Raw genomic sequence first — 14,449 nt, 5'->3', positions numbered from 1 at the left:
AAGAGTTAATCTAGGGTAATGATTTCAAGTTGACTAGCCATAAAAATTAACTTTGAAGATTATGAGCAGTTTTATGAAAAAATTAAAAATGATAAATTAGAAAAATTTTTTTTTTCTCAGGAAAATGCCAATGATTTAAAATCAAGACCTCTGGGGCACCTGGGTGGCTAAATGGTTGAGCCTTCAGGTCAGGTTGTGATCCTGGGGCCGTGGGATCCAGTCCTGCATCAGGCTCCCTGGGTGGAGCCTGCTTCTTCCTCTGCCTACGTCTCTGCCTCTGTGTCGCTGATGAATGAATAAATTAAAAAAAAATCTTTAAATCAAGACATTTGTGACTTAACAAAACTGATTAAATTGTTAAAAACTAAGAATAGTAAAAAAAAATATGGTTAACTTGTTTTATTTAATTAATTTATTTTTAAGATTTTATTTATTTATTCATGAGAGACACAGAGAGAGAGAGGCAGAGACATAGGCAGCAGGAGAAGCAGGCTCCATGCAGGGAGCCTGATGTGGGACTCAATCCCAAGACCCCGGGATCACACCCTGAGGCAAAGGCAGATGCTCAACCACTGAGCCACTCAGATGTCCCAACTTCTGTTTTAATATTTAGATAATTCTGATAAGGATTTTAATTTTTTTTAATATAGATATGTTGCTTTTTGAGCAAATTTTGTTTTGTTTTGTTTTTTTTTTTTATGATAGTCACACACACACACACAGAGAGAGAGAGAGAGAGAGAGGCAGAGACATAGGCAGAGAGAGAATCAGGCTCCATGCACCGGGAGCCTGACCTGGGATTCGATCCTGGGTCTTCAGGATCGTGCCCTGGGCCAAAGGCAGGCACTAAACCTCTGCGCCACCCAGGGATCCCAAATTTTGTTCATTTTTTGATGTGTATTTTAACTTTTTATTTTGAGCTAATTAACAGCTTATAGAAAAGTTGCAAGATTAGTATAAACACCTCTTGTGTACTGTACAATTCACTAGTTTTTAATATTATGCCTCATTTGTGTTATCATCCTATATCTATGTATATATTATTTTCAGAACCATTTGAGAGTAGATTGAATATATCATATCCCCTTTACCCCTTAATAATTATGTAGAAAGAATTTTATTTTTGAAAATAGTGTTCAAATTGAGCTGCCTTATAGGTCAACCAATGTAACGAAACAAAGTTGTTATTCAATAAACATTTCAAAAAATTGTCTCAGTTTTAGTGTTCTCTTTTATCCTCAGAAGTGTCATAGGCTGGGCAGTCGTTAGTGTGGTCATCAGAACAATAAGAGCACTCAATAAATATTTGTTGAGTGATTGAATCTGTGCCTTCTGCTTCTGATGTTATCTTTTAGCCCTTTGGTGGTGATGACTAATGTGTTGTGAAATCTTAGGATCTGCATTTACTTCCCCTGTGCCAGACACATGCCTAGCAGAATAGTGTGTGTGTGTGTGTGTGTGTGTGTGTGTGTGTGTGTCTTAGACATTGAGAAGAAAGGTGATTGCTAAAGAACATATTTTAAACACCTAAAGATATTGGAATACTTTTTTATAAGACTTGATGAGTTCCAGAGCATATATAGAATCATGGCATATAGAGTTGAGATAGACCTGGGCACACATCATCTGGTCCAACCACTTACTTATGGAAGGGAAGACTGACTGATGCTTACAATTAGGCCATTAGAAAAGTGGAACATTGGGGTGCCTTGGTGGCTCAGTTAGTTAAGCGTCTGACTCTTGATCTCAGCTCAGGTCATGATCTCAGGGTTGTGAATTTAAGCCCTATGTTGTGCTCCACACTGGCATGGAAAAATAAAAAAAAGTGGGACATTACCTCATGATGCCTAGTATTCCTTAGACCTTTGATTTTCTTGGTGAACAGCTTGGTAATGAGTTATCAGAAGTACATTCTTTATTTTGTGACCATGTGGCAAATGTGTTCAACAACAAAAGCAAAGCCTTTTATGTTTGTTTTGTTTTGTTTTGTTTTAGCTTCAGGGGAGATGTTTAGTGATGTTGATTTTTTTTTTTTTTTTTAAGTTTTGAAGCTAAGGAAATAGTATAGATATAAAAGAACTTTTTTATTTTTAAAGATTTTATTCATTTTTTTGAGAGACAGAGAGAGTGAGTGAGAGAGAGCAATAGCAGGGTGAGGGGCAGTGGGAGAAGCAGACTCCCTGCTGAGCAGGGAGCCCAGTATGGGGCTTTATCCAGGAATTCTGGGGTCACGACCTGAGCCAAAGGCAGATGCTTAACCAACTGAGCCACCCAGGTGCCCCTTAAAAGAACTTTGAATAATTTTGAAATTCTTTTTTTTTAATAAATTAATTTTTTATTGGTGTTCAATTTACCAACATACAGAATAACACCCTGAAATTCTTTTAAAAAGTCTTAAAAATGCACTAAATTGTAATCTGCTTATTCTCCTTTCCTTTTAGTATTCTGAGGTAGCCAATAACCTCATTGAAGAATGTGAACAAGCTGAACGACTTGGAGCTGTGGATGAATCTCTAAGGTTAATTAATTTTTTTTTGCAGTAGTATTTGTTTTTTTTCTTGTGAAATGTTTACTTAAAAAAGGGTACCTTTTTTCGTTATTTGAAGTGAGGAAACACAGAAGGCTGTTCTTCAGTGGACCAAGCATGATGATTCCTCAGACAACTTCTGTGAAGCTGATGGTAATAACATTTTTTATTGTGGGCATTTTAAAATTGGGTCTAAGAAAAAAAATATTTTAAAACAGTTTCTGGAACTCCATTTCTAAAGATCCTCAAAAGTTAAAGACAAAATTACCATGTTACCTAACAATTCAACTCCTAAATATGTGCCAAAAAAGATTGAAGGTGGGGGAACAGATACTTACTTGTATAGCCATATTCATGGTGGCATCATTCACAATAGCTGAAAGGTAGAAATGACCCAAATATCCATCAACAAATGAATGGATAAACAGAGTATAATAAATACATATACGGGAACATTATTTAGCCATAAAAAGAAACAGAGTTTTGATATATCCTGCAACATGGATAAATCTTGGAAATACTATGCTAAATGAAATAAGCCAGGGGGTGCCTGGGTAGCTCAGTTAGTTAAATGTTTGCCTTCTGCTCAGGTCATGATCCCAGCGTCTCCCCGGATCAAGCCCCACATTGGGCTCCCTGCTTAGCAGGCATCTGCTTCTCCCTCTTCCTCTTTTTCAGCTTGTGCAGGTTCTCTCTCTCTCTCTCTCTCTCTCTCTCTCTCTCTAATAAATAAATACAATCTTTAAAAAAAGAAATCAGACACAAAAGGACAACCATTGTATGATTCCATTTATATAAAATATCTGGAATAGGCAAGGTGATAGAGACAGAGTAACTAGAGGTTAGCAGAAGGGGAGAATGGGGTGTTAATTTTTAATGGTTACAGAGTTTCAGTTTGAGAACATAGAAAAGTTTGGAAACAGTTAGTGGTGATGGTTGCACAATGTCCTGAATATAATTAATGTCACTGAATTGTATTCTTAAACCTGGTTAAAATAGTAAGTTTTACGTTATATACGTTTTTCCGCAGTTAAAAAAAAAAAAAAAAGAAAGAAAACCAAACCCTCAGTTTCTGGAAAAAATTGACCCCCTGTGTATCTTAGTAGTGTGTGTATATATATATATACATACATATACATATATATACACACACATATATACATATATAAACACGTAAACATAGATACATATATACATATTTATAAACATACATATATATAAACATATATACATATATAAAATTTTGTAATATACACAGGCATTTTGCATAAAGAGTTCAAATGTAGATATTTAGATTGCAAAAGCTTGCTTTTGTTGTACTGGCCTTGGATTGTTACATATCCAAATTAAAGGACCTATTAGAACCCTTTAATCAGATTTATAGATTCTCCCATTCTTCCTTTTTCTAAGTTGAATTGTTAGCCTTTTAATTGGCTAAACAAACCCAAATCAAATTGAGTTTTGGTATCCTTCAGTGGCTCTTTTGAAGCAGATTAATGATCTTTAAAAAAAAATTAGCAAAAAGAATGATACAGATCATTTTAATTGCAAGCAAGAGACAAATCCTGCAATTCCCCCTGAAAAGAGGAAGGCTAAGGGAAAGTACTTATTTTTAACTCTGTGGTTTCATTTTGAAAAAAAAAAAAAAAAAAAAAAAGAAACATGCTTTCCTTAGTGTAAAACATGATTATGCCTTGGCAAATAATATTTATAATCCTTTATTTCTAATTCTAAAATCTGAAAATGAATATTTTCCCAAGTCTAGCACAGACTCATTTAGTATGAGTATGCACATGTTTCACTACAGAAGTATTTTTGGTATTATAATTAAGAGTTGCTGCCCCAGTCTCTCTTGGAGTAATATTCAGTACATGTTGCATATATTATAGTACTTTTCTGAAATCTGAAAAGTTCTGAATTCCAAAACACATTTGACCCCAGGGATGTTGGATAAGGAGTTGTGGACTTACACTAAGGTTTAGACTAGGAAAGGAGGGAGGATAAAATGATCTCCCAACCTCTAAACCTTACTGTCTTGTCCACAAAGATTCTTTGGCCTAAACATTACTATTGAAATAAAATTAAGGAGAGAGAAACCCCTGCTGCCAACAACATGGAGACCTTGTACCGCGTCCCGTTCTTAGTGCTCGAATGCCCCAACCTGAAGCTGAAGGAGCTGCCCTGGTACACATGCCGTCGGCCATGACGGTGGTGGTGTCTTACTTTGGTAGTGGTGTCTTACTTCCTCATCACTGGAGGAATAATTTATGATGTTATTGTTGAACCTCCAAGTGTTTGTTCTATGACTGATGAACATGGACATCAGAGACCAGTAGCTTTCTTGGCCTACAGAGTAAATGGACAATATATTATGGAAGGACTTGCATCCAGCTTCCTGTTTACAATGGGAGGTTTAGGTTTCATAATCCTGGACCAATCGAATGCACCAAACATTCCAAAACTCAATAGATTTCTTCTTGTATTAATTGGATTCGTCTGTGTCCTATTGAGTTTTTTCATGGCTAGAGTATTCATGAGAATGAAACTGCTGGGCTACCTGATGGGTTAAAAAATGCCTTTTGACAAGAAATCCGTGGATATTGGATTTGCTCCTGTTAATGAAGTTTTAAAGGCTGTAACCAATCCTCTGATGTGAAGTATGGAAAAAGAGTGAAGCAGCAGAAAAGAAGCATCTCGTGAGAAATAGGAATCATATTAAAGCTTGAGCTAGAATGTCTTCTTGGTATCAGAGACAAACTTCTCACAGTATTTCTCCTGCTGACCTGTACTGACACACCAATGATATTTAGTGGAATTTTCTTCTTAGTTTTTCATTTCTTTTTTTTAGTATATGTGCTGCCGAAGCGAGCACAGTTTTTCATTTCTTAAAGAAAGTATACTCCCATTTCCACAACTATAATATTGAATAAAGTGATTATTTCTTACAGCCCCCTTAACATTTTGTGGAGATGACATTTCTAACTTTCAAAAATTAATGTAAAATCAGGAAGCAAGATCCCATAAGCTGAGAACTCTGATCAGCTTTACCTATGGTGCTTTGCCTTTAAACAGTGTGACAGTACATTATTCAGATATGTGTGAGACTGTTTCTGCACAATAAGATGTATGAAAGGAGCAGAAATAAATAATTTTTCTAATTAAAAAAAGGAAATTAAATTTAAAACATGCGTTTTTCTGTAGTGTTAAGAACAGTAATGCTTTAACTTCATTTAGCAAAGTATGCTTTTGAAATTATCTGCTTATGTTTGTGTAGCAAGGAGTGAACATCAATAATTGTTATCTGATGGAATTCTGTTATCTTGGATGAATCACTTATCCATTCATATTTGTTTCTTCTGCTACAGGAGGATGGAAAAAAAGGATAGCTTTATAAAAAAGATATAATGTGTATAAATGGTAGGTAGAAGACAGAAGATATTTTATAAATTTTAATTTAGAAATTTGAGCTTTTGTCATCTGGCAAAATATGGTTATATTAATTATTTTTTATTAAAAATTTGAGGTGAGATGAAGTATTTGTTATAAGTAAAATTATGAGTCAACTAATATTTATGTCTAATTAGACATAATATAAAAACTTTAGTCATTTCTTGGTAGTTTTCTGTCTTAAAAGTACTAGATGCTGAGCATTACTCATGTTTTTAAAATGAGGATTATTTTTATGAATGTATCATAATTTGCTGTACTTTGGCAATACTTTTAGTATTAGTTGAGATGAACAGAAGTATCTCTGTTCTTGAACCAGAGGATTCCAGGTAAATTTGTTTTAATTTTTTTTTTTTCTTTAAATAATCTCTACACCCAACGTGGGGCTTAAACTAACAACCCCAAGATTGGGAGTCACATGTTCTACTGACTGAACCCGCTATGTGTCCCTTTTCTAAGTTTTTATTTCTACTTTTTCTAATTATTTTAATTGCCGCTTCTGCATGGACTCTCAGTTATTTCTAGATGCTGTCACTGTGCTACTTTTAGAAGCAAAAATTCCTAAAAAGTCTCTAATGTACTGTCAATTGGGATAAAAATAACCAAGCTTGTTTATATTTTTTTATTGTGTTTTTAATAAGAAGTAGGTACTGTTGAGAGCTTGATGGGCCTTCTTATAAGCACCTGTGTGCTCAGATTTTTGTCATCTACTTTGGTTGCTTTGAGGCCATTTTTGCCCACTTTTTCATTTTTTTGTTCATGTTGTTAGGCTTTATACATGAGTAATTACTCATTAAATAATTTATAGTATTACTGTATATTGAATAATTTCCCAAAGCCCCTGGGGAATGAGGGGCCATTGTTTTTGTTTCAAAGTTACAATACATTACACAAATTTATAGAACATATGAGAAACTAATATCTCACCAATTTTTGTTGTTTTTCATTTCTATCTGTAATTGACTTCTGTAATGCTTATTTTTCATTTTATTAGATAGCCTTTGTACTTAGCAGTTTTGTTGATTGTAACATGGTGTGTTAAGATATATCACAATATCACTAGCTAATATGTATCATACTCTTAGCATTGTTCTAAGTACTTTGCACGTATAAACTTAAGTCTCACAGTAACACCGAGTATTATCTCCATTTTATAAATGACAGCACCAATGCATAAAGAACATATATAATTTGCCTTGGGTTCGACACTGAATGAGTAGTAGGGCTTGGATTGTAACCAGGCACTTTGGCTCCAGAGCCTGTGTTCTGCTCTATTGGATGGTTGGGTTGCTTCTGCTTTTCTCTTTAATAAATAATGCTGATGTAAGGATCATCCTGCTTATAACTTTTTGCATGTCTAGGATTATACTTTTGGGACAGCTTTGTAGTGGATCTTCATGGTGGTCATGTAAGAAGGAAGTTTTTGATAATAGTATTTGGTAGTAACACATCTTCATTTACCTTAGTTATTGATGAGCCGCTTGTGGTTAATGTGGAGGGAGATATAGAGTATATTTTTCATCTGGATAGCTTATGAAAATTTAATTACCATGTTTTTTCAATTCTAAAATTCATGTATTCCTATTTTTTTTTTACCATTTTTAAAGGCAGGATGCTTTGTAACCAGTGAGTACATTAATGTGACTGTTTGTGTTTTCCTCTTTTCTTTCTTGTAAAAGGTTTTTTTTTTTTTTTTTAAGATTTTATTTGAGAGCAAGAGAAAGAGAAAGAGAGGGAGACTGCACAGCAGATAGGAGGGAGGAAAGGGAGAAGCAGGCTCCCCACTGAGCAAGGAGCCCCATGTGGGGCTCTATCCCAGGACTGCAGGATCATGACCTGAGCTAAAGGCAGCTATCCAACTGAGCTACCCCTGACACCCCAAAAGGTTATTTTTAAAATTTGGATACATTGTGACATTTATGGTGCCTTAGGATCGTGGAATTTAGTTTATTATACTAGTTTTTCAAGGTAATTGCAGAAAATATTTAATGAAACATTTTATTTTATAGACATACAGTCTCCTGATGCTGAATATGTAGATTTACTCCTTAATCCTGAGCGCTACACAGGTTACAAGGGACCAGATGCTTGGAAGATTTGGAATGTCATCTATGAAGAAAACTGTTTTAAGTATGTGTCATTTTCATTTAGAAAATCCTGATGGATATAGTGATTTTTCTTTATAAACAAATAAACAAATTATAATGACTTTAAACTGCAAATCACATTCACATTGTTAAAAGATGTATTTGGACATGGAAACATACTTATTCATTAATCCAGTTCTCCTCTGGAGAAACATGTGGACATGTGTTTCAACAAATATTTTTTTTCTTCTTTAAAAGACAGAATAGTATAAGACTATTACAGGAGTATTGTTGGACATTTCACAAATGTTCCTTCAGTGGATTATAGAATCTCATTTTATAGATGAAGTAACCAAGAGCCAGCCAGGTTTACTTCATTTCCCAAGGTCATCCTAATTCTTTTTGGTGCTTTGTATTCATCTTTTTGTGGCTATAATTATTTTATCTGCTTTCAAACTCAAGTTAAATTAATTTCAGAGAATAATTATAATAGGTAACACTTGAACATTCACAGTGTGCCAGACTAGTGCTAAGCATATATGTACATTTTCTCTTTTAATCCCTGCAATAGCCCTGTGTTGTAGTCACACTGTTTACGGATGGGGAAACTGAGACTTGGAAAAGGTAAATGATTTTTCAAGTCTCAAAATCTAGTAAGTGGAAGAACCCACTTTGTACTCTTAACCACTACAAAGGAAATAGTCATTTTAATCACTATGCCTCTGGGACATGCTTCAAGTTTACCCACTTGTAAGCCAGTGACCTCTAAACAATGCGCTTATTGATTTTTGGAAAGAATTTGTGTGTGTGTTTGCTTTATACTATCTCAGAGATGGGGGAATTCTGGGAAAATCTTTGGAATTCCTAGATATGGTAATAATACATTTCACTTTGTATAAGTCAAATATAAGAGATTAGCAGAATACCAATAAAATGTCAGTCTGTTTCTTTTTATAACTTAAAGAATTTCTTCAGTTTTGAAGTGGAGAATTTCCAGTATTTACTAATTTTGCCATGTGTTTCATTTAAATTCCCTTGTTTATTATTAGGAATGTTTGATTTAATTGGCTCACTTTAAAGGTTTTGTTTTGTTTTAGATTTTATTTTTAATTAATCTCTACACCCAACTTGGGGCTCTAACTTGCAGCCCTGAGATCTAGAGTTGCATGCTTTACTGACTGAGCCAGCCAGATGCCCCCAAAGGTTTTTTTTTTTTTTTAACTAAAATAGAGTTAGGAAGCATTTGTTAGATTTTATATTTGTATTGTGGTTATTTCTTAACTAATTTATAACATGATTCCCAGTATAAATATTTCTAAAATATAAACAATACACGCACTAAATTGAGAATGTTAAAATATAGCTTACATATTCTCTTCTCAAAATGTCTCAATTTGTGCGAGTTTGTAAAATTTAAATTGCAGATAAAGCAATCCCTCCACTTTACTAATGATACTAATGAATATTCATTCTGAGATTTAAAAGCACTTTAATGACATATTAACTTTTTTTTTGTATGATAAAAATACCTTTTATTGAAATCATAACAAACTTGGTGGCTGCAGGGCTATTTGATGTACCTAAGATTAACTAAGTGGAAAATAATCTACCCACAGTGTTTTTTCCCCTTTATATTTTAATGCTTGAGTTCAGTATTTATATTTTTTGTTTGTCTTTCAGTCAGGAATGTACTTTGTGCCACACACAAACATATATGTATACACTTGTGTAGGCACACATATATGTATGTAATATATGTAAAAACATTAGTGACTCTAGAAGAGCTTACCTGGTATTTTCTTCCTTTGTTTGAAGAAGTGTTTAGGAAATGACTTTCTGGTGCTAAATGGGAAAAAAGCAGAAACAATTGCTAAAATAACTAATGACCACCATCCCTTAAAGCAATTAGAGAAAACTAAATATTTTATAGCTCAATAAAACAGTTTGATTTTGGATGTAGTCATTAAGCAACTCTCTGAGATAATTTCGCTTTTACTTAGATAATTGTAACATGATAGGTAATGTAATTATATTTTACAATTCTTTTGTTTCTAGGCCACAGACAATTAAAAGACCTTTAAATCCTTTGGCTTCTGGTCAAGGTGAGTTATTTATTTGCACTGTTATATTATTTATCAGTCAGTGAACTTTGGTTAGAAGAAGGAGGAAGGCCATATAAGGGTTGGCAAGAGCAGTTGAGATCACATATTCCTGTTTCCATAGAAGTTATGCCTCACCCTTACAGAGAACTTGGTGTTTAAAATATTTATACGTCAGTAAGGAGTATTTGTGTAATGAAGTTCATGGTATTAGGTTGTCATAAGTGGAGATTTGGTAAATATTTATTCTTCTGAGCATTTTTACATAATATCTGTGTTTATTTTTTTACTATTTTTAATCATTTTGTAGCTAAATGAATATCCAAAAAAACTTTTGCCTCAAACCAGATCCTAAGATGATTATACATATTGAGAGTCTGACTTCAAATTCCCGTCTTTATGTTTTATTAACATTTTTCATTTTCTCCTCACACTTGAGGTATTGCCCCAAATGCTGCCTTTTTCACCTTCCCTGACTCTCCTAACTGGAAGTAACCCCTCTCTTCTTATAAAATGATCTTATGTCATATTTTATTTCTCTTACTACCTTTCCACTGTCTGGTGTTATTTTACTATGATATATTGATCTACCCTATTAGTTTGGGCATATGGAGAGTGTTTGTTTCATTTCTTAATAGAGAGCCTGACACATAACAGATGGAGTAGTTTGTTAAATGAAAGATTGATGAAAACTGCTCTCCTCATTTAATGGTCTTGCCTACAATTGTAAAGATCACTTGTTCCTTCAATAGATGATTACCTTCCATTTACTATGTGCTAGGCACTGTGTAGTTGCAGAGGAGATGTGAAATTGGAACTCAGAAACCTTGCCTGGTCTGTAATAGGCAGAGTAGTTTGTTGAATAAACCATTTCAGTATATGATTTCAAACTTTTTGCTTAGGAAATATACATCCCTGTTCCCATAATATGTGCTTAATGATGAAATCTTTGATGTGCTTTTAGGAAATGTGTAAGTTTTTCACTTTTAAAATTTATTTGAAAAGCTGCTGATCTCATATAGTCAATAAACATAAATTTCCTCCTGGAAAGCATTGAGATTGCATCATTCCCTTAATGTTGGCAGACGAGTCTTTCTTAGATTAGAAATAAAAGAACAACTTTAAACAAGGACTTGTGTTTATATGAGTCACATATGGTAACTCATTGGAAGCTATTGATTTAATATCAGATGAATGTCAGTTCCAAACAGAGGGGTGATCCTCTGTATGGATGCACATTTTGATCTGATTAATTAACCACTCTCACTTATCATAAAGATAAATGGGAATAATTTAAATGTTTATCATTAAGGAACTGGTGAAATGATTTTTGGTGTATTCATGTAATAGAATACAGCCATCAGAAATACTGCTGAAAACTTATTCATTTAGGTCAGGAATGACCAATAGCACATTGAAGAAGGGAAACAGGTCTCAAACAGTATGTACAATATATTTTTGTAAAAACATACATAATATAATATCTAAATATCTATATGCAAAGAAAAAGGACATTTATCAAAATGTAAATGGTATTTATTATTTGGGCAGAGGGAGTTATGGATGACATTTTTAATTTTGTCTGTGTCCTCTTTTTTTTCAAAATGTGTATTTGCAATGAGCATATGTTATTTTAATAAACAATGATGGCATTAAATAAGTGTGGGCAAAATGAAGACAGTTTTTTAATAGTAAATGAGCAGCTGCTTACTAATTGCTGAACTGTGCATAATTTGAATCTTAACAAATAGTCTCTAAAAATATTCCTGAATCAGGTAAAATTCCTGAATCAAGTAAAATTTTACAGTGTCCGTCTGGAGTTTTCAAAGCAAGAACACAAATCTTTAGCAGAAACGGTGTTATAAATTTAGGGTAAATAAATGTGGAAAAAGGCTCTGCCAGCCAAATAACTGTAAGTCCTTAAGATACTTGAGAGTATTCTCAGATGATAGATTAGATTTTTCTCCCCTGTCAGCCCATATTAAATCTTGTACAAGCTGAAACCACTCCTTATCCACGCTCTTGGAGATGATGCCCTTGAAGCGAATCAGGCATAATTCCTACTGCCACTAGATAGAGTTGTGTCATGAGTAACTCTCTCAGATTTTGCTTATGTGAGTGAACTGAGTGATTAAAACTAACCAGTTAGTCAAAATCTTATTTTTATGCAATTATAGCATTTTAAAGTGACATCTGGAAGGACATTATAATAATAAATATTTTGTTTTGTTTTTCAGGGAAAAGTGAAGGTAAATATAATTTCTTTATATTATATATATGAATTTGCTGATACATTCAGAATTGTATTTGGCAGACTTTTCTTCTGCTTCTGAGAGCTCATATTTATTGAAAATTCAGGAGTTGAAAGCATAGGTTAAGGGAAAATGACTCTGCCTGGGCTCAGGCAGTAGTGACAACCTGCCTCAGCCTCCGATAATTTACTCTTGCATTTTACCCACTGCTCGCCAAAGCTAGGCATTTCCCTCCAGCTTCTGTCAGGGAAAACTCACTCTCCTTTACTGCCAGACAGACCTCTGGGATCTGTTGGGTCCCTATAGGAAGTTTCTAGGCATGGTCAGTGTTGCTCTACTGGCTTCCAAGGCTTATGCTAGCTCTTAGGGGTAGTTATTGCCAACTCTTTTAGTTGTGATGCTAAAATGTTTAACATATTTTAGGTTTACTCTGTCTTTGTGAGAATCTTTTTGCCTTGTGAATGAGATTGAAATGATTTTTCTTATTTTTTTTTAAGATTTATTTATTTATTCATTGACAGAGAGAGAGAGAGAGAGAGAGAGAGGGGCAGAGATACAGGCAGAGGGAGAAGCAGGCTCCATGCAGGGAGCCTGATGTGGGACGCAATCCCGGGTCTCCAGGATCATGCCCTGGGCTGAAGGTGGCGCAAAACCCTGGGCCACTGGGGCTGCCTGATTTTTCTTATTCTTAAGGCCACGTGTTTAAGCATATGAAAAGACAAAGCAGTACTTAGCTTTAGTCCAGCTAGATGAAATTGCTAAAATGTGAAGTATCAATTTCCTCTCCTTCAGAATTCGGTTTTCTGAACATTAGTTTTACAAATTGCTTTTGTATTCTGCCTAAATAATAGAATACCAATGTCTTATAATATTGCTCTCTTTTTTATTGTACTTTATATTATAGTAACAATAACAGCTAAATAAATCAGAACTGTATCTGAATCAGAACTATACTATTTGGGGGATCCCTGGGTGGCGCAGCGGTTTGGCGCCTGCCTTTGGCCCAGGGCGCGATCCTGGAGACCCGGGATCGAGTCCCACGTCGGGCTCCCGGTGCATGGAGCCTGCTTCTCCCTCTGCCTATTCTCTGCCTCTCTCTCTTTCTCTCTCTGTGACTATCATAAATAAATAAAAATTAAAAAAAAAAGAACTGTACTATTTGGAAGAGAAATTCTTTAGCATAAGATTGTTCTTCCAGTGGCACCTGGATGGCTTACCTTGAGCATCTGCCTTTGGCTCAGGTCATAATCCTGGGGTCCTGGGATCGAGTCCTGCAGTAGGTTCCCTGTGGGGAGCCTGCTTCTCCCTCTGCCTATGTGTCTGCCTCTGTCTGTGTGTCTCTCATGAATAAATAAATAAAATCTTAATAAAAAAAACATTGTTCTTCCAAAGATACCTCATATTACTGTTAGTAGTGATCCTATAATTTTCAGGGGTTTTATTTTTTCCCCCTCCTCCCTATAATTTTCAGTTTTTGAGAGATTTTATTCTACCTTGGGTATTCCTAGTTATGTTAGAGGCTGTTATTTCAGTTTTTTAATACTATTTAAAAACATCCTGTCTCAGAGAAGAGATTGTTAACTTCTAGAGGCTATCCTTAGAGAAACTATCTTGTTTATGAGTATATTTATAGGTTTTCATTTGAGTAAAATTTAAGAGTTATCCCTGACAGCTGTCATATTAGGTGATTATCTAATTGGATCATAGCCATGTCAAGTTGAGCATAGCTACTTCAGAAACAGACAGAACTGAAAATTTCATTGGAAAGCTAGGTCCCAAGTAGTATTATACTCCCATTCCCTGTAATTCATGGTCCTAAACTTGAAAAAAAAAAAAAAAACCAAACACCTTTGAAGATTTATTTATTTGAGAGAGAGAGGAAGCGAGAGAGAGAGAGTTTGTATGTGTAGCAGGCAGGGGCAGAGAGAGAGGGAGAAAGATTCTTAAAAGAGCAGACTCTGCACTGAATGTGTAGCCTGAATCTGTGCTCAATCTCATGACCCTGAGATCAGACCTGAGCTGAAACCAAGTGTTGAA

At 34.6% G+C, this 14,449-nt stretch overlaps 1 protein-coding gene and 1 pseudogene across 1 annotated transcript in view; both read left to right on the top strand.

Moving 5' to 3' along the window:
- The window catches only part of ERO1A (endoplasmic reticulum oxidoreductase 1 alpha), a 49,759-nt gene that overhangs the window by 22,874 nt on the left and 12,436 nt on the right, over positions 1-14,449 (top strand). The window contains exons 5-9 of the mRNA XM_038544723.1: positions 2,442-2,518; positions 2,607-2,680; positions 7,984-8,104; positions 10,117-10,163; positions 12,398-12,409. Of these exons, the coding sequence (XP_038400651.1) occupies positions 2,442-2,518; positions 2,607-2,680; positions 7,984-8,104; positions 10,117-10,163; positions 12,398-12,409 (331 nt within the window). The remainder of the gene's footprint in view (positions 1-2,441; positions 2,519-2,606; positions 2,681-7,983; positions 8,105-10,116; positions 10,164-12,397; positions 12,410-14,449) is intronic.
- Positions 4,359-5,472, top strand: LOC102156820 (annotated as a pseudogene).

This window comes from Canis lupus, chromosome 8, assembly GCF_011100685.1.
Source record: "Canis lupus familiaris isolate Mischka breed German Shepherd chromosome 8, alternate assembly UU_Cfam_GSD_1.0, whole genome shotgun sequence".
Taxonomy (NCBI): domain Eukaryota; kingdom Metazoa; phylum Chordata; class Mammalia; order Carnivora; family Canidae; genus Canis; species Canis lupus.
The sequence above is the reverse complement of the archived record's forward strand: the minus strand, read 5'-3'. Positions and strand labels throughout refer to the sequence as shown.